The sequence below is a fragment of the Marmota marmota genome, unplaced genomic scaffold (assembly GCF_001458135.2).
Source record: "Marmota marmota marmota unplaced genomic scaffold, marMar, whole genome shotgun sequence".
Taxonomy (NCBI): Eukaryota; Metazoa; Chordata; class Mammalia; order Rodentia; family Sciuridae; genus Marmota; species Marmota marmota.
The window spans coordinates 1,847,211-1,867,569 of record NW_025999899.1 but is presented as its reverse complement, the minus strand read 5'-3'; the positions used below and the strand labels follow the sequence as shown (position 1 = coordinate 1,867,569).

The window sequence follows — 20,359 nt, the reverse complement described above, 5'->3', positions numbered from 1 at the left end:
CAATGCTGTCTGAGCCTCAGAAAATCTCTCCGCACAGGAACAGAAGAGGAGCAGGGGTGTGTTTATGGTAGCATTCTTTATAACAGGGAGGCCATACCTAGCTTCTCTGAGCCTCGGTTGCTTTATCTGTAAAATGGGATCGGTCACAAGAATGTCTCCCTCCTTGTGTTTCGATTGTGAAACCTCAATTGTTGGATAGGATTAGAAAAATAAAATGATGCCAGGCATAATGGCGCGTGCTTGTAATCCCAGCTGCTTGGGAGGCTGAGGCAGGAGGACCACAAGTTGGAGTCCAGCTGGAGATCTTGTGTCCAATAAAAATTTCCTGAAAAGGGCTGGGAATGTAACTCAGTGATAAACCCTTTGCCTGGTATGTGCCAGCCCCTGAGTTCAATCCCAGAACCGTAAATAATAAATAAATAAATAAATAAATAAAATGAGATGTATTATGCAAAGGGGAAAAGAAAGATGCAGAAATCAAAAGGAATAAGGCAAATTTATAAATATCAATGTGGTCAGGTCATAAAAGCAATATTAAAAATAAGATAAGACAGAGAAAGACAAGTAGTGCATGATCTTACTTATTTGGAATCTAGGAATGTTGACTTCATCGAGGTGTAGAGTGGAGTGGGCTTCCCAGAGGCTGGGAGGGGTGGGAAGGGGATGGGTTGAGGTTGGTCCACGAGTAAAAACATACCTCCAGGAGGAAAAAGCTCCATGTTGTACTGCATGGCACAATGAGTAGAGTTAGCAATAATGTATTGCATGTTTTAAAATCTCTAGAAGAGAAGACTTTGAACGGCTTCACAAGAAGAGATGGTACATGTTTGAGGTGATGGTCATGGTAATTACCCTGATTGGATACATGTAGGCATGTCTAAAACAACCATAAGTGTGGACCATTATCATGTGTCCATTAAAAATAAAATGAAAATAAATCTTGACTCAGGGTGGAGGTGCACGTGTCTGTGTCCCAACAACTTGCCAGGTTGAGGCTGGAGGATCACGAATTCAAGGCCAACCTCAGGAATTTAGCGAGAACCTGTCTCAGAATTAAAAATGAAAAAATAAAAGGGGCTGAGGATGTAGCTCAGTGGTAAAATCACATGTGGATTCAATGCCCAGTACAAACAAACAAAACAAAACAAAACAAAAACTTAAAAATTTAATATTAAGGGGCAAAGCAAGACACAGACATCTGTCTACTACAGTCCCACCAAAAGCGCACACGAGTAGGTATTGTTCATGTACACACATAACACAGGAAAAAGCTTTAGAAAGCTGGAAAACGTGCAAATTTCAGAGGGGATCCCTGGAGGAAAAGAGTGGAGTGGGGTTTGGGGACAAATTAAGAACTATGCCCAGACTGGCAGAAGTAGCCATGAACTGAGAAAAAGCACAGCAACCCCAAATCCATTGTACTGTTAGGTGCATCTTAGGTTAAAACAAAATAACTAAAGGTGATCCCTCAGGATCTTCCAACAATGCCATTCTGTGTTTCTCGGGTACCTGACCAGTATAGCCAGAGCCAAAACCAGCTATAGATTGCAGAAGATCAGGCAGAGTAGTGTAGTCCAAGAGGCAAGCTGTACCTGCAGCTAGATCACAAGAGCCAGAATAGCTCAAGATAGTGGAATCCATGCTGATAAAGCCCCATCTATTACATAATCTATTTACATAATCTGATTATGATTTCCTGCCCTTGTCTGATACTGTTGCATTAGTAACCAAGCAATCCCTTACACCCATTTATCTGTTGCTTCTTCTTTAGTGCCTTATCATCCACAACTCTGCTTGATTTTCTGAGTTCTGGAATCCAGGGGACGGGTCTCTGGGGAGGGACCTGGCTGAGATCAGAGGATCAATATCTGGATATGCTGTTTCTGGGCACTGGATCCCGATGTTTGCAGGAATGCAGACGGGAACAACCAATCTTACCGGGAGTTTTAGATTTTATCCAGGTCTAATTTTTATTTGGTCTAAGTGTAACTTGAAAACAATTGGGTTTGCTTGGGGCCAATCTCAGCAATCTTGACACCACACAAGTGCAAAGCACAGATTGAACTGCAAAATCACGGGCCAGGTAAACTTGCTCACATTTCTGTGGTTGGGGAGGAGGGGTCCCACTATCTGTTAGACAGTCACCTACTGTTAAGTTTGATGAAGCTCTTTCTCTATTATTTCTAGGAGAATTATTCTTTTCTCTATTATTCTGTCTGTCTCTGTATCCACCCCAACACCCCTTTCCTTGAAAAATCTATCCCTTATCCTCTCTCCAAAATCCCATCTACCAACAAACCCCACTCGGTAAGACAAAAGCAGACTAAACAGCAATAGACCAACAGAATCCGGACTTGAGCCTCCATTCATCTCAACATCTCAAATCAAAACTGGATGAGGTCCAGGTGGGTACAATGGCGCATACCTGTAATCCTGGTGGCTTGGAAGCCTGAGGCAAGAGGATCAGGAGTTCAAATCCAGCCTCAGCCATTTAGCAGGGAGCCTAAGCAACTCAGTGAGGCCTGTCTCAAAATAAAAAATAAAAAGGGCTGGAGATGTGGCTCAGTGGTTAAGTGTTCCTGGGTTCAATCTGGTACAGAAAAAAAAAAAAAAAAAAAAAACCAGGATGAGGTCTAATTCAGGATGTCCTCAAATGTCCTTCTGAAAATGCTGAAGATACATGTGCATGTCTGCTGTCTAGTTTTGCAGCCCACCTGTATCAGTACAGAGCAGGAATACACTGGAATATAAAAGTGAAGCATTCAGCTTGGTCTCCTGGGTGGGGGTCTGTCTTGGTGGGGGGGTTCCCCAACAGGTCATTGGTTGATCTCAAGGGAATTTTCCTGCCTTTGCAGAAAACCACAAATGAGACTCTTGGTAATATGGTGGTGTCTCCTTTATAGCATCTGCCCTGAGGCTGAGGCCATGTTTTTCCTCCTAACTGCAGAGAATGGGCCCTCGCATGGAGGAGGCATGGTCCTACCCCTTTCCTGTGGGTGAAGCAGAAGTATACACTAGATGTGCCCCAGGTATCAGTAGGAAAAGGAAGAATAAGTGGCCCTGGATCAAAGGGCACATTTCACCCAGGGTCCTGTGCTGCGTAGAATTGGTGGCAGCCCAGGCAAGGGGAGGATGAGAACAAATCAGTTACTCTCAGAGCTATTGTGGAGCATCCAAAGAAGAGCAACTGGGTCAGGAGCTGTTTTTGTGATTGTAGATAGTCCCCATGGCTGGGGGCAATAACCAATATATATATATATACTTTTTTTTGGTATTTGTTTTTATTTTTGTGGTATGGGCACTGGACCCAGGAGGGCTCTACCACTGAGCTACATCCCCAGCCCTTTTTTCCTTTTGAGACTGAGTTGCCTAGGTTGGCCTTGAACTTGTGATCCTCCTTCCTCAGCCTCCTGAGTAGCTGGGATTACAGACATGCACCACCACACCTGGCTAACCAACGGATTTTAAAAATACGTGACCCAGTGAGGAGGGGATCCCAGGCCGGAAGACACCTCAGGAAGTGAAGGAGCTGTCAGTGGTTCAGGTGAGGGATAGGTAGGTGTTAGGGCGAGGGGGCAGGACTAGAGGAGAAAAAGGACAGTGGAAACCTGGATGCGGGATTGAACACGAGCTGGGAGCTTAAGAGAGACTTCTGGAGAAAGGATGCTTGTGTCGGGCCTTAGATCCACTTGTTTGTCCATGTTCATCTCATCCTCTTGGCCTCAGTCATGGTCCCAGCTTGTCAAGGCCACTGTCAGTGGCCATGCGTCTGCCAGATGGCTCCCCCTCCAGTCTGCACAAACTGCATCCTTCTTATGCAGCTGCTTCTCTGTGGTGAGCACCTTTGCTGACAGTGTGATGTGGTCCAAGTCCAGCCAGAGGCCTCTTTCCACTGGAGTCCATTCAGGAGTGGACAGGGACATGCGCTTGGGCGGGCCATCATCTTGCCCCTAACTACCTCTACTGTTCACAAAGTCGCCATCAGAGGGTAGAGCAGCAGCTGTGCCCAGGCACAGGCCCATCAGGCATGGCAATGCCCAACTCCACCAGTTGCCATAACTGTGTCCAAAAAGGAAATGAACTTGGCCTGGCACCGCTGGCTTTCCACAGGGCCATACTGGCTCCTAGAGACCATCACTAACCTTTCCAAGAGTTTGGACACCATCTGTCCAGGACCGATAAAAAGGCCTAGGTATGTCAGGTTGAGTAGTTATCCTGCCACCAGCTCCCACTCCCTACCTGCCCAGGGCGTTCTCCCGTCTGTCCACATCTGTGCCTGTGTTCTCCCTGGGAACTGGCAGGATTGCGCCCTGTTTTCCCCAGTTTTTTTGGATTTAAGTTTTTTTGTTGGGCCTAGGAGCCGCAGGCCACTGTGGAGGCAGAAGCAGAATAAACGATAGTCCGAGAAAAGGGTCTGGGCACCAGGTCTGTGAGAAAGGATTGGGTCTGAAACCCAGTCACAGTCACTCTGGTCACGGAGAGCTGGGAGGCCCAGGAGGCCCTGATTGGCTCCTGCTCTTCCTTCCTCCAGGCAGCTGAGGTCAGTGACTCTAAATTGCTAGTTATTCCTTTCTTCAATTAAGGACGATCCTTGTGACGCAGGAAGTTAACTCCCACCAGTTAATCTAATAGCCTTGAGTCCTGATGTGTTTGCTCTGTCTAAAGGGAAGGCCGGAACTGCCTTGGCAGCTGGTAACAGCCAGTGCGGTCAGGAGCTGCCCTGGAGGCTAGGCCCACACTCCCTGTTGGACTCCACATCACCTCTCAGTGAGGGCTTCACTCAGGGCTGAAACTGCATGGAAGGTTTCAAGAGTCCTGGGGGAGTCTGGGTTCTCATCCCTCCAGTCTGGTCCATTGTCTTCCCCTCTGAGAAATGGGATGGAAACGGTGGACTAAGGAGATGCTTTTTGAAATTCAACTTGGCATCTCCCCTTCAATGCTCCACCTACCCCTTCCCCACTAGTTTAGGGTTTGTGGTGACTAGATTGAGTGTTGGGGGAAGGGGTCTCAGTGTCCACCAATGGAACATTATCTGTAAACAGGTCTGTGTGTGTGAAGTACACACAAGCACTCCTGCAGATGCATGGGTGTGCACACACACTGGGCTGTGCCAGGAGACTGGGCTGCCAACAGCCTGCAGTCCATATTGGCTGCTGTGAGACAAGGGCTAGGGAGGTGCTCAGGCCCAGATATGTCCCCTCTGTGTCTAATTTATTGCTATTCCTGTGGTCAGTGGTCTCCACTGTACCCACTCCTGCACCCACAGAACAGGTGGCCAAGCCTGAACATTAACAGGTTTTCTGGCATCTGAAACTCCCTCTGTGGCGGGGAAGGGTGGGGGAAGGAGAGGCACAATAGACAGAACAGGCCTGAAATCTAAGCCTGAACTTTCATAGCCTCTGTTTCCCTCTGTGGAAACTGGGAATAATGCAATATGTTTCAGAGAGTACTCGAGAGTTAAATAACAGGATATATTCAAAGCCATGAACATATTACCTGTCCAATAAATATTCATTACTGTTCCCATCCTGACCCTCACCCCAGTGCTGGGAAAGGGCTGCAGGGGTCCCAGTCACACTCACCCTGCTGATGATCAATGGCCTGTGCTGGGGAACAGCTCTGGATTCATGATTTCAGAGCTTATGAAATTCTATACCTACTGGAGTCTGTGTTGCTGCCTGGCTTGAGATCCAGAGTTCTTGGGACGGAAGGGTGACCTGGGAGTCAAGACTTTCAGAGCTAAACTAGGACAATCCTTCTCAAATCAGGATGGTTGGTGATCCTAAGTGAAGCCACATGAGGCGCTTTGGACAGAGGACCCTAGAAAGCCTTAGTTCTTAAATATTTTTTTGTAAGGTGTCGGAAGGCAGAGTTGAACTCATGAGTGGGTCATACAGGATGTAGATTTCAGCTCAAGGGAGGAAGAACATTCTCATGGATAGCTCTGTCCAAACATCAAAGAGCTCAGCAAGACTGAGCTCTCAGTCTTTGGATAGATTCAACCAGCAGTTAAAGGACTGCTTTACTGGGATCCTGTAGATGGAGTCAAAGCCCCAGAGGGAGTGCTAGACTAAATGTCCATCGAGGCCCCTTGGCGCCCTGTATCCAATTTCCATGGAGGAGCTAAGGGGAATCTGGAATAAGGCTAGTCCGGAGGTGGAATTATCTCATGTACCAGGTGGAGTGGGGCAGGGTGGGTGTGATGCCTGGCTGCAGATTGTACCTGGGGTTTTAGCCCAAATCAATTGCTGGGAAGGAAGCAGCGTTTCTGGTAAGGTTGCATAGTCCTCTGAGGAGCAGCCAGGAATCAGGCAGCTGGTTTTGGGGGATCTTGTGAGCTGCCAAAGGCGGGTCAGACAGTCGGTGGACCTACAGACCTGGTTCAGTCCTCAGCTAGGGAAAGGCCTGCTCTCCCCTGGGGCCTCCCTCCTTTGGGGCCTCCCTTCTCTGGGGCATTACCCAAAATGATTGGCCATCTCCTGGTTCTCTGTTCGGGCTGGACTGTGGATCCCCTGCTGCTGTTAGACACAACCCATTCTCCCCAGCCCCCAGGAGGCCTGTTTGCTAGAATGCCTGCATCCCAGATGTGGGAAGTGGAAGGGGGTTACAGCTCACTGCCAGGCCCCGAGGGCCCATTAAATCCAGCTCAGCCTGGAATCCCAGGTGGGATATGCATGTGTTTTACTGTTTCCTTAGAGTTAAAGGCACAGAATCTCCTCTCTCTCTCTCTCTCTAATTTATTCCTTCTCTTGAGGCTAAGCTGAACCCTGAAAAGGACCTAGAATCCCTGGAGTGGGGGAAGGGGCTGATGCAAGGGTCCCTTTCTGACTCTGATCCTGCAGTGACTTCTCTGTCGCCTTGATGGGAGCCGCTTGCGTCCCTATGCTCCTCTCTCTGTCACTATTTCCTGCTACCAGGCTCCGGGTCTCTAGTCAGCTTTGAATTTTTCTCTTTTTCTCTCCCCCATGGGTATTTCTGACCTAAGAGTGTGCCTCTCTCTCTCTCTCTCTCTCTCTCTCTGGCGCTGAATCTCAGGGTCTTTATGTCCCGGTCCCCCAGTCCGAGTCCCCATCCCCGTCTGGACTGCGGTGTCTCCGGCTGGGAATCCGTTTCTTCTCGGGCGTTCTCTGCTCCCGATCTCAGCGCAGGTCCCGGTCTCGGTCGCGGTCGCCCCACGGCTGCCGCCCCCAGCGCGCTGCGGTGGCANGCCGGGAGGGCAGGGCTGGTGGCCCTGGGGGAGGGACCCGCGCGTTTCGAGGAGGGGCCGCCGGCCCAGGTGAGCCCCTCGCGCAGGTGGGCGGAGGTTCCGGGAGGGCTGGAGGGGACAGTGGCGAGGCCGGATCCCCGGCGCGTGGGAAGGGGGCTCCTCGAGCTCCACGTCCTTCCTGCAACCCCTGTCACCTCGTGGGACACTACGTCCCCCTCGCTGTAGCCCCGCTGGAAAGGGATAGGTCTGCAGCACCCCTGTCCAGTCCAGCTGTTGGAAGCTGTCACCACCCTCCCGAGGCCCGGGCAGACCCTTGCACGGGGACCGAAGGGGATGTCCCACGGCCGCAGATCCATCCCACGCCCCGCCACGCAAAGCAGGACGCGCCCCCCGTCCTGACACTCTTTCTATTCAGCACGCGACAACCCCCGCCCCCAGCTCGTCCGGAGACCCAGATTTCTTCTCCGGCAGGAGAGGTGTTCCGCGAGGCACTGGAGGTCCCGCCCCCTCCCCCTATCGACCCGACCCCCGGAGGCAGAGCCTCAGGTGCGGAGGTCTGAAGATGGGCGCTCTTCTGGGGTCCCATGGGCGCTGCCCTCTCGCAGGCTCAGGCAGTGTAGCCCGTGGTTTGAGGGAGTGGGTGTTAGTCATTCATTCATTCATCCAGCCCGGCTTTCATTCACCAACATCTGCTCTGTGCCAGGCCCCGAGCTGGGTGCTGGGATGAGGAGGGGACCCCACTTAGCCCCGATTTGCACACTCTGGGCCCCATAGTGCTTTGGGAGGCCGGCTTGAGGAGAGCCTGTGCCCACAGGGCCGGCCATACAGTCGTCGGCAGCAAGCCTGGTCGCAGCACTGGCTTGTGAGCCTGGCCTGTGAGAATTTACCATGAACTCACACCCAGCCTGTGACGTTGGCAGGTGCCATGCCTTCCCCCAGGGAATAGGCATCGGCCTGGTGTGAACCCTACTTCTCCGCCCATAAGTGATGACGGTGATGGAATGAGCCTGAATTTACCTGTACACATACACTAGGTGTGAACACCACTGGACTGTATGCAAATCCTCCCCACTCCTGGAATGCTGCCTGGGACTTGGCCAGATAGGAACCCCCCTGTGCATGTACTGGGATTTAGGTGCCTGAGAATATCCTCCCCTCCTGTCCCTGAGGAATCCTGTCAGGGTGGGGCTGGTTGTGTGAGAGACACAGCAAGTACAGAATACATCTAAACACCCCCCTTGTCACTTCCCTCCCTCTCCCCTACTGAGGGAGGCACAGTGAGAAGACTCCAGGGAGACTGGAAAAGGCTCCTTGCCTCCCCTCTACCTCTGCTGTGCCTGTGTCCTTCCCTACCTTCTCTCCCCACAAAGGACCCATGTCAGGGTGCATGTCCCCATCCACTGCCCCACTCTTTGTGTGTTGCACTGCCTGGACACCAGGAGCACAGACTACCTGCCAGGGCCCAGCAGCGGGAGCAATAGCAGTTGGTGATTGCTGTTTGTACTGTGTACTAGGCAATGTGCTAAACCCTTTACTGCAAAATGAGGTAGGGAATGTCACTCTCCCCCTATTAAAGCATCCAGACACTGATACTTGGAGAAATAGCTCCCTCAAGGTGGCTCAGAGGGTCTGGGAAGAGCCCGGACTCAAGGCCAAGTCTGTTGGACTCTTAAGGAATTTTCTCCACCAGTGCCCTGATGGGTCACCCCTGGGAATGGGGGTGCCAGTCCCAGGCCCTCTCCTTTGGCCTGTGGCTGAGTCCACGGGAATTTGTACAGTGGCAGGTGAGAAGACTGCTCTGCTCCAGGCTGCTCTAACATTGTGCTTTCCTGCTGCAATTTCACAATTGGCTCTTTCCCCCAGGGCAGCCAGGATTCCCCACCTCTGTGGATCCACCTGCCTGTGCACCCCTATCCCTTTATCAGCTGCCCCCCACAAGGACTCTTTTGAGACAGATCTCAGCAAGATCCGATTACTCTTCCCTTTCTCAGTGCTTCTAGGCAACTTTGCATTTTATAAACATCTCCTCTTTAGGCTTCTAAACCTTGTGAATGTAGAACACTAGTATGTGTGTGGAAATCCTGTGTTTCCCACTGACCATGTCAGTGTAGAATAGGTGGATGTGCTTTAAAACAGGCCGTCTGGAGATCAGGAGCCCAAGTCTTTCTCTTTACAGCTGGGGAAACTGAGGCCCAAGGAGGGACATTCTACAGAGACGGGTGGCTATTCAGTACCATCTATCTCGATGAGTAGACTGATGGGTGGAATCACCAGGCCATCTCTCTGAGGGGGTAGTTTAAAATAAAAGAAGGCTGAAGGCTGGGAGTGGAGGCTGTAGGAACCTGGCTTCTGAGTGAGGGGTCTTCTTCCTGACCTGTGGTGTGAGGGGTTTCCTCTAAAAACTGGCCAGTGGACACTGAGTGAGGGTAGAGATGGGATGTGGGTGTGAAGGCTACCATGGTAACAGATTCCAGATCATCCCATTGTTCAGTGAATGGAGTTGTGCGGTATACAGCCTGAGTATCCAGCCATGGATATACCAGCTCTGTTAGTAGTACCTATTGGAAGTAGTTCAAGGACATTCTCATGGCTGGGAGTATCCAGATTCCAGAGAAAAATCTAATCAAGTTCCAGAAAAGTTGGGATCTAAATGAGTTATCAGTTTCCAATCTCTGGATAGATTTTAGCCACACAGCCAGGATTCATTATAATACCCCCAACCCCATCAAGTCTTGAGGGGAAGGAAGGAGAGCCCTGGATTTTGCCCTGTGGATAAAGGAGGAGGGAGACCTACCTTGGGGATAAAAGCTGGTGGTGGGGGCCAGGGATAGGAAGGAGTTGGGACTCAATTTATAAAGGAAATGATAATGTATAGTATAGGGCTGCCCGTGGGGCAGAGAAGCCCAGCAGGCATGTTGGAGCAGTGAAAGCCAGATAGGTTCCTCTAGGTGTCTTAAAGGCTCTCAGAATTTGGGTAGAAAGGCAGCCAGGGCCAGGCTTCCAGGTTGGGAGTAAAGGCTTGAGCAAAGCCCCGGAGTTTGGAAGGGGTGGAGCGTCTGAGAATGTGTGGTCAAGCTATGGGGCAGGCAAGAAGTACCCAAGAGGAAAGAATTCTGTCTGGCTTGGTGGCCGTTGGTTCCTAGAGTGCACAGGGCTAAAAGGAGCTGGCTCCAAAGAGCATTGAGGAGGGGAGTGGCATGGTGAGATTTGGGTGCTTTGTCAGGTCCCTCTGGTTGCCATGTGAGGGCTCCTGGGAGGCTGGAGAGAGGCCAGCCTGGTGGAGCCGCCTTTGTTGGGAAGGGTTTGTTCTGGTTTCTGCCAGGCACCCTGCCCCTCCCTTCCTCTGTGCCTCCCCAAGGCCCTCCCTCTGTACCCCAGCGACTGACCCACAGCAGGTATCTGTTACCCTGGGTCAGAGCAAATGAGAGGCCCCAGGTCTCTAGACTGGGTAGAAACAGAGCAAGCAGCCAGGGGGGTCTAGGAAGCTTTTGGGTTGGGGCAGGAATGGTTGGAGAGACAGAGCAGAGACCACAGGGCTGGGCCTTGGGCTGGAGGAACCAGTTTATGCTATTCCCAGGTGTGGCCTCCGCTTCTAGGGGAGGAGCTGGCAGCCTGAGAGCACTGAACCTAGTAATTTGAGTCAGTAAAATACTGATCCTACAGTGTCAGAGTGGGAGGGATGCTTCCAGATATTCCTGTTCAAAACCCTCTTTAACAAGGGGGCACTGAGGCCTGAGGAAGGCTAAGTACTGGCCCAAAATCACAGAAAAAAAAGTCATGGCAGGACTAAGCTGGAACCTGGGTTTCCAGCATCGTGGTCTGGACTGTGCTCTGCTGTCAGTCTCCTTTTGGGGTCCTCTGGAGGTGGACATGTATCCGCACAGCATCCCCAAGCCAGACTTTCTCCTGAGCTGCTTGCTCTGTGGCTCCCAGGGGCAGGGACCAGAGGCCAGATCTCCCAAAGGAGGACACATTTGGAAGCTTGGGAAAGGGATCAGACTGGGATTGTCTGGACTCAAAGAAGGTGCCAGGGGAGTTGAGGCACGACTCTGAGAAACTGCCACACCTGGGGTACCTGGCAAGCTTTCCTAGGGTACCTGGCTAGCTTTCCTATCCATCTTGGGAAGGGCATCATCTGCAAGAAGCTGCAGACTCACCTTTTTGGGTGTCCAGCCAGGAAGCCCTGCATCCAGATACCAGGCCTTCCTAAAAGTCTGGCTCCAGAAAGCCTTCCAGGACTTCCCTTGTAGTTGGGAATGTTCTGGAGCTTGGATAGGTCACATGTTCCTGTGCAAAACGCCTGTCTCTGTGGACTTACCTGTGACAGTAGATGGCCTGGCAGGCCCCAGCTTGAAGCTCTTTGCAGTGGTATCATTGCATAAGCAAGAATGGTCCAGCCTGAGGTCCCACTTCCAGCATGCAGCACGTGGTTTACCCCATTGGAAGCCCCTTTGTCTTGTCCTGTGTTTGGGAGCCTAGCAGGGGACACAGAATACGAGATCATGACTCGATACCCCTGCCCATCCCTTGCTGGGGCCATATCTGGGTCATAAGGGCCAGAAATTGTGATGTTTCCTCATGCACATCATAACATACTGTGATATTTCATGGCTTAAGAGGCTTGGAGACCTTTTGGCCCACCTGTTAATTATGCATGTTGAGAGACCAAGATCAGAAAGGCAAAGGGTCTTTCTCTGAGGTCAAGGGCATAAAGTATGAACTTCAAGATACCAAGGAAGCTTTGGCAGTTAGGGACCTCCTAGGAGGGCCCAGATGTCTCCTAGGAATTCTCTTGAGATTCTAGGCTTGCGGGAGGGAGGGCAGGTCAGGGTTAGCATCCTGAGAACCCTCTGGTTCTTATAACAGCCCTCAACATGCTTTCCTATATGACTTGACAGTATCTCTTTGAGATAGGGCTAATGTCACTCCCATTTTATGGATGAGAAAACTGAGGCCCAGAAGGGCTAAGTGCCTGGCTCTAGAGTCACACATAAAGTCAGAATCAGAGCTGGAATTACTGGAATTAGCACGCTGGTCTCTTCTACTCTTGCATTTAACTTTCCTAGGAGTTAAGTTGTCCAACAAAGCAGTGACAGAAGGCCTGGAGCTGCCCTCAGGCCAGTTTTCTCATTTGTAAAAGGAAAGGGGAAGATGAGTTTGGGGGTCAGGATGACTTTTGAGTTTTCCCCTGCTCTAACACTGTTCTCTCTCTCTCTCTCTCTCTCTCTTTGGTACCAAGGATTGAACTCAGGGGCACTTGATCACTGGGCCACATCCCCAGCCCTATTTTGTATTTAGAGACAGGGTCTCACTGAGTTGCTTAGTGCCTCTCTTTTGCAGAGGCTGGCTTTGAACTCTCTATCCTCCTGCCTCAGCCTCTAGAGCCGCTGGGGTTACAGGCGTGCACCACCACGCCCAGTTTAACACTGCTCTTTCTTCTCCTGGCCTCCCTCACAGCAGCCTTTACTGTGCCAGGAAGGGGCCTCGCCCCTCACCTCACATTGATACTCCTGGCCATGTGGTTAAGGGTAGGAGAGGAATAGGGAGCTGAGGACCTGGCCTGGGACAGCATGTGCCTCCCAGAGTCCTGGGTCCCAGTCCATCCCCAGATCTACAGCCAGGTGCCTAGTGGAAGGGGGTGGCCAGGGCCCCCAGGGGAAGGGCTGTGAGTGGGAGGGGGGAGGAGAGAATGCATAACAAATGAGGTAGGAAATCAAATGAGATCTGAGTTCCCCACCCACTCCCTCAAATCTCTCTACTCTCTCTCTTTTAAAATTCTTGTTTTCTAAAGAGAAAGAAAATGCTAAATTGCACCCCCTTTCGCAAACCAATGGGAGCCTTAAGTGAGTCACTCCGGAGGTAAATGCCACCTCCAGGGTCCCACGTGTGCCTGCTGCGGAGGCCTGCACAGCTGTGTGGCCACCAGCCCCCATGGGGGGATGCATGTGGGGAGGGTTGCTAGTCTTGGCTCTGGGTGGGAGCCAGGTCCCAGCAGGGGGGCCCAGCGGTCCAGCCTGCTTCTTCCAGGCTCCCCAAGGGCTGCATCTGTGAGACTGGCACTTGGATGGGCCTGGGCTGAGGCCAGGCTGAGAGCCTGTGGGTCCATGGTCAGGGATCACTTTGAGGGTGGGGGTAGGATGCAGGCTGTGGCACGGTGGGCCTCTGTCTATGGCTGGAGTCTGGGACTGGATGGTGTGGTTGGATTCGAGGCTCCAGGGGGGCTGAGAGAGTTGGTCTATGCCTCCTGCTGTCTGGGAGGTGGTTGGGATCCATTTCCTCTGGAAACCAGAATTCTGGGTCCAGGTGTGCTGATGAGGCCTTTGTCCAGGGCGGGGAGGAAGCCCTTCCAGGGGCAGGGGCCTGGGGCTGGCGATGCCTCCCATTGCTCTCAGGAAGGGTCAACCTGTTCCCTTGCAGAGCCAGAGCAGGGGAACAGGGGAGGCCAGGGAGGAGGTGTTCCACTTCCCAGCTGACCTGGTATTCTGGAGGGAGGGGAAGTAGCCGTCTGTTAGCCGAGGATGCCAAACAAGGGTTGGAAGCAGAAATAGAAACTCTCTGGGCTCTGTCTGGGAGGGGCGTGGAGTTCTGGTGGATCTGAGAGGCCTCTTCTGAGCCGTCTGCTGCTGACGCCGTGTTTGCTTGGCTCTGGGTATTTGCAGAGCACGTCACGTCCTGCCCTCCTGCCCTTCTTGGGAAGAGACTTAGGTGTGCAGGATTTGTGACCCTGTGTGCTCAGGGGCCGAGGACTGGAGGACTTTGAGTTCATTCTAGGAGCTGTCAGCATCCACCCATCACTCAGGCACCTTTGACCTTTTCTGGATTGGTCCAGATCCCAACCCTCCTTGATCAGAACTCCCTCTGGCCCTGGTGGCTCCCACTTCCTCCCTACCCCCCCCCCACCCCCTTCATGAGGCTGGTCTCAGCTGAGCAACTCTGGAATCATCCCAGAGTTGCAAAAAAAAGAGCTATTTTGAGCCTTCCCATTATGGCCGGCGGTGGTGGTGGGGGGTGTTGATCCTTTGTCGCTTTTTGTTTCCTTCTTGTGTAGTATAATCCCCGACAGTGATGAGAGCAGTACACAGCCCCGCCTCCGGGGCCCCACTGGCAATTCCTGGCACTGTGATTTGGCACCAAATGGAGGGTCCTGGGGGCAGAGGCAACCTTAGGCCCCATTTTGAAATCCTGGAGTGGAAGGTGAAACAAATCGCCCATGTGGGGTCACCACCCTTGCTGGGGTGGTGGTGTTGAGGGAGGAGCTGTTCCCCTCCACCCCTCTGCTGTTTGCCCCAGGAGGTGGTACCCTTACCACACAGATGGTCTTATTGAGGTGGTGGTCTCTACCGGACCCTGCGGCATCCTCCAAGGAGTCTAGGATCCCACCCCATCTTCCCCATCCTCTGGTTTGGTGCCTGGGTCTTGAGTCTGTTGTTCCCTTCCTGCAAGGGGTCTCTGGGATGATGAGGAGGAGTGCCTTCCTCTGCTCTCTCTTTGGGGCTGCCCCATGTCTTCTGTGTCCCCCTTGCTGTCCTCCCGAGGAGCCCACAGGTGACAGAGGCTGTTGGTGCCACAGTAGCAGATACCTTGGGGAGCTCCCTTTGGGGGAGGAGAGAGCCTTCTCCTTACAGAGCAAGAGTGTGTTGGGACATAGTGGGGACATCTGGGCCTTAGGAGGATTGTTCCAAAGAATTCAGAACTGTTGGGAGCCTAATTGGCAGAGCAAATGAAAGTACAATAGATAGCCAAAGCTATTAATCACTAATTATCTCCTAAATAAGGTAATTAATGGGTATTTAAATGGCATATTTATAAGATACCAGCAGGTCTTCAAAAGCACATCTTTTCCAAAGCAATGCGTTTGGCCAGCTGGGCCCAGCTTGGAGACCTGGGTTCTAGTCTCTGCACCACCACCCACCTGCATTCTTCCTCCTGTGACCGTAGGCAGGTTAGTTTCCTTCTCTGAGCTTCCATTTTCTGTAAACAGGGACCATAAACTCTCCTGGGGCTCTGGTGGAGGTGAAGGCTATGGAAATCCATGGCAAGAGTATAACATGCTGTTACAGAATCCACAGCATTCGCTGGGAAAATATCCTTACCATTATTTGATGTAACATAGGATGCCATCTATGGCCAGTGTGGTAAGCTCTGCCTGTGGCTTATCTTGTTGCTCGGTCTGTGACTAGGTCAGGCTGGGTCTGTGGTCAGATTTGGGACTTGGTTAGAAACTGGAATTGTGGCTCCTCTGTGGCCAAGACTGTGCTTGATCTGAGGCCAGAGTAACGACTCCATCCACTGCTAGCTTAAGGTTCAGACTGGGGCTGAAGTCAAGGTTTGGGCCATGGCTGGTCTTAGGACCTGAGTTGCTCTTAAGATAATTCTACAGCCTGAAGTCTCAGTTTTCTAGTGTGTTACCCATGGACTGATGAACCGGCCTCATTGCCCCTAGAACCTGATTCCTTGTTGGATCCTCCAGGATGTCCTCTCCAGAAAGTGCATACCGCAGCAAAGGGTCTTTCCGGGGCCTCTGGTAGTCCCCTGAAACAGCCCCGCACACAGTGCATTGGTGGCACATCTAGCATTTTAGGAGATAGTTAGGACTGTTTCTATAGCAACCAACCCCCAACTGTAGCTGGTTTCCTTCAATAATGCCTTTTTCTGGAAGTAGCTTCTCCTGGCCTCTCATGCCTCCCTGGGTGGCTGTGCAGCCCCTTCAAGGCAGATCATGGGCTGTCTGGCCCTGGACTGTTCTGGTCCCTGAACTCACCCTGACTCAGAGGAAGCCTGAGGACATGACCTGTGGGATGCTCCTTGGAGAGGGGTCTTCCTGAGATCTGCCCTGTGCTGGGCCACGCTGAGCCTGACTTGAGGTTTTTATTCCCACCCTTGACCTGAAGAGACTGTGGGGCCCCAGAGAATTCCTAGCAGGTGTCTGCTCAGGGCAACCCCGGGCTGGCAGGCCCGGACAGGTGGGCACACAGAGGAGGGGGCCCCAGCCCATCCTCAGGGCAGGTAAAGCTTCCCCAATGGGAAAGGGAGTTAGGGTGGGGAATGCAGGGAGGGAACAAAGACCTGGACAGGAAGAAGGGGAAGGTGGAAGACTGATTGGGGCAGCTTGTTGCGGGGCCTTGACTGGTGGGAGAAGAGGCAGAGACAGCACAGGTCCTCGTCTTAGGTAGCTCAAGATTTGAGGGACAGGTAGGAAGGAGCCTCACAGGAGCTGCAGTGGGAGGGAGGACAGAGGGATCAGCCTTGTGTGTGGGTAAGGAGAGGAAGGGCTCCATTTAACCCTCATGCAACCTGATGTAGTATGGTTATTACCCTATTTTACAGAGCGGCAAACTGAGGCACAGAGTGGTTTAGTGTCGTTTGCTAAGACCACTAACAGGTAAGCTTCAGAGCTGGGATTGGATCAGGCCAGTAAGAGTGGGGCAGTGGTTTCTTTGAGGGAGGAGAAAGGTGGGCTCAGTGGAAGAAGAGGAAGATAAAAAAGAATAGGAGGAGGAAGAGGAGAAGGAGGAGCTGCTGGTTGCCCATCTGTCTGGAGCCTCCCCCAGGCTCTACAAAGCTCCCCACTCTGCTTGCTGCCTTTGGGCCCCTGGGGCCCCCAGGCAGAAGTGAGGAGCAGTGAAGTGTGATTCTAAATATGTGTGCTCTGGGCCCTGCTTGTGCATGGGACTCTAACTGCCCTTGGGGAGCCCCTGGACCAAGTCATTTCAGCTGCAGCAAATCTATTGCCAGGAGTTAGACCCAGGTGCATGCTTGTAAAACCTGCTATTCACATGTGTGTGTTCATTGAGTTTGTGTGTGTGTGTATGTGAGAGAGAGAGAGAGAGAGAGAGCCCATCTAATGAGCCAGCAACCCTGAAGCTGTGCACTTGCCTCCTTCCCAGCCCCTTGGTCTTCGTGGCACAGATTCCTCAAGTGCATCACCAGGATGGGGCTTCAGATACAGTCTGAGGCAGGGCTTGGCCGAGGAGCTGGAGCAGGGGCCATAGTCAAGGGCCTGTGGGCCAACAAGCCAGCAGGGGCCATGTTCAGAGGTGCTTGTTTCTCCATGGAGGTCTGGAAATTGTGTGTGTTCTTCAAATTTCCCCAGAGCCATGGTTCCCAGCAATCATCCATGTTCCCTCTCTTGCCCTGACACACTGATCCAAAGGTCAGTTCTCTAAGCCTCCGTTTTTTTCATCTGGGAAATGGATGCCATGATCCTTACCTCCCTGATACAAGATTTAAATAAGGTCAGTCAACAAATTGTCCACCCCGATGCCCTGCCTGGAGCTCAGGAAATGGTGGCCCCATTGAGGCAGCTTCTAGCAGCAGTTAGGGACCCTCTCCAAGGCTGCCAAGGAGGATTATTCTTGAACAGAAAGTTTTAGATCCAGCTTCCTCTGGAAATGACTCCATTTGATGGCTGTGGCCTCCGTCTCCCTCTTTCTCCTGACCTACTTCACCCTGGCAGGCTGCCCATCTCTTTCTTTGAGGCTGTCCTGCCCTCAGGAGGGCCTCCAGGTTCTCCAGTCTGTGGAGACCCTACCTCTGGGCGGTGTGGTTCACACCTGTTGAGACCCTGCCTGGACAGATGTGGCACGTGTGGAATTTGGCACAAAGGCCAGGCTGCCCTGCTGATCTGCTCTCCTCTGCTCTGTGCAGCGGGCAGTACAGGGCTGTGACCCTGGGGCTGGCACTCCCAAGGGCAGGGACTGTTCCAGCTCAGCTGCGTCCCCCACTCCTTCCTCCCGGGCACCATCTGGCTCAAGATCTGGTCCAGGAAGAGTCGCCAGGGCCTCTGCTCCTCATGTTGCTGTGCCAGGGCTTTTCTCTCTGCAAAATGTCGCTCTCATCCGACAGGGCTCCTGAGCACAGGGCGGCGGCCCCCTTTAGGTGATGATTTGGCCCTCCGTGGTCAAAATTGGCTGCCCTGGGATCCCTGGGATAGGGCAGAACACTTACAGAGGGCTCCTGTTGGTCCGTCTGTCGGCCAGTCTGCCTATTCATGTTCCTGGGAGCCAGGGCTGAGATGGGGAAGGTGGGCAGATGGAGCCCATGATCTGAGCCAGGATCTCTGGCCACACCCCTGCCTGGGAGACTCAGCCCAGGAAAAAGCCTAGGAGACCATGCTGGACCCGAGGTGGTGGGTAGATGGACCTGGAGAGCCACCCCCTCACTTCAGGGCCTGGCTTGGAGCTGTGCCACTATTGGTGGGTGTGGAGGATCACTTGTTCCTCTCTGGGAAGGGCTGATATTTCTTTCTCTTTTATCCTGATTTAGGTTTTTTTTTTTTTTTTTTGGGGGGGGTGAGGGCATTGGGGTTTAAACCCAGGGGCCTTTAACCACTGAGCCATATTTCCAGCCCTTTTTATTTTATTTTTATTTTGACAAAGGGGCTTGCTGAGTTGCTTAGGGCCTCCCTAAGTCACTGAGGCTGGCTTTGAACTTGTCATCTTCCTGCCTCAGCCTCCTGAGCTGCTGGGAATATAGGCATGTGGTCATCATGCCTGACTCTGATTTAGGGTTTTAAATAAATGTGGTCTTCAGGAGCAGGTAGGCTGAATGTTGAAGGACATAGAAGCAGCTTGGCAGCCTTGGAGAGGGTCCCTAACTGCTGCTAGAAGCTGCCTCAAGGATTAGTTCTGCAGCTGAGTGGGGCCACCATTTCCTGAGCTCCAGGCAGGGCATCGGGGTGGACAATTTGTTGACTGACCTTATTTAAATCTTATATCAGGGAGGTAAGGATCATGGCACCCATTTCCCAGATGAAAAAAACGGAGGCTTAGAGAACTGACCTTTGGATCATGGACTAGTAAATAATACTGTAGAATTCATATTTGTGTTGCACCAAAGTCTCTCACCTCTCTGATACATTACCACCCATGGCTGGTAGCTGATTTGCATGTGACTTAGAAACAGTCTTAGGAAAGAAGGGTGACAAGTTGAGGAGGCTTACACTCCCCAAGGTATGTACATACACACACACACACACACACACACACACACACACAGCCTTGCAGACCCAGTGACAGACACTTGTGTAATATTAGACATCTCTACACAGGAATGCAAAGATCCGTTTAGATTTTTCCCACAAAAAGCCAAATGCTAATTTGTGGATCTGGGTAGGCAGATGATTCTAGATAAGAGCCCTAGGACCAGGGTTTGTATAAGGGTCCTCTGACCCCTTGCCCAACTGGCCAGCAACAGATGGGACAGTTATCACTTGCCAAGAGAAAGTGACGAAGAGAGGAAGAGACTGGGAGTCACCCACCCTGAGCTCTTACAGAGAGGTGCCCACATGGTGGCTCTGACAGTACAGACCCTGGATCTGTGTTCGAATCCTGCCTCCACTGTGTATTAGCTTTGTGTTCTTGAGCAAATGCCTTCACATCTCTTTGCCTGGCTCCTTCCCTGTGAGGTGATTTGTTATGCCCACTCTCTGGGCTCAGGGAGGATGCCACTAGATAAGATCTGCAAAGTAGCTGGCAGGCTGTTGGCACCCAGTTGGCCCTCAGCAGGTGTTGTTCACTCACTTGCTTGTCAAACAGTTCTTGGCCCTCTTCTGTGTGGGATCAGAAAATACAGAGAAAGGTAATGACGCAATGCAAGGGGACTGCTTCTGGTCATTTGTCCTCACTTTTGGGACCATTGTGCCCATCTGTCCTTACTCTGAACCTGCATGGATGAACTTTTGCCCACCTCCCCTGCCGTCCCCTCTCCTGGGAGAATTTCCCACCCCCTTAGGCATCTGTATTCCCGTCTTGAAGTATGCAGGAGAAGGGGAAGGAACCGCAGAACTCACCTCTTCCAAGTAGCCTTCCATGATAGGCCAGACCAGACTTCCCTGGTCTGGATCCTTCTCCTCTCATCTGTTTTCATACCTGTCCCCTCCGCCCCCATCACTGACTCCAGCCACATGGGTTTTTTCTGCCCTGTGAGTATACCACACTCATGTGCAAATCTGCCCTTGCAGTTTCTTCATCCCGGGAAGGCTCTTACTCACTCACCCTGCGTGTCAACACCACCTGCATGTGTACCCCCACCTGCGTGTGCGTGTGAGCCAGCATGCATACACACCCATCACACCACACACACACACACACACACACACACACATTAATGTGTCTGGCATTTTCTCACCATTCAAACCTCAGCTCCTGACAC

At 52.1% G+C, this 20,359-nt stretch overlaps 1 protein-coding gene across 1 annotated transcript in view; it reads left to right on the top strand.

Moving 5' to 3' along the window:
• The first annotated feature begins 6,554 nt into the window (after window positions 1–6,554).
• The window catches only part of Pitpnm3 (PITPNM family member 3), a 95,211-nt gene continuing 81,406 nt past the window's right edge, over window positions 6,555–20,359 (top strand). Inside the window, exon 1 of the mRNA XM_015506001.2 lies at window positions 6,555–6,663. Coding sequence (XP_015361487.2) covers window positions 6,570–6,663 — 94 coding nt within the window. The 5' untranslated portion in view covers window positions 6,555–6,569. The remainder of the gene's footprint in view (window positions 6,664–20,359) is intronic.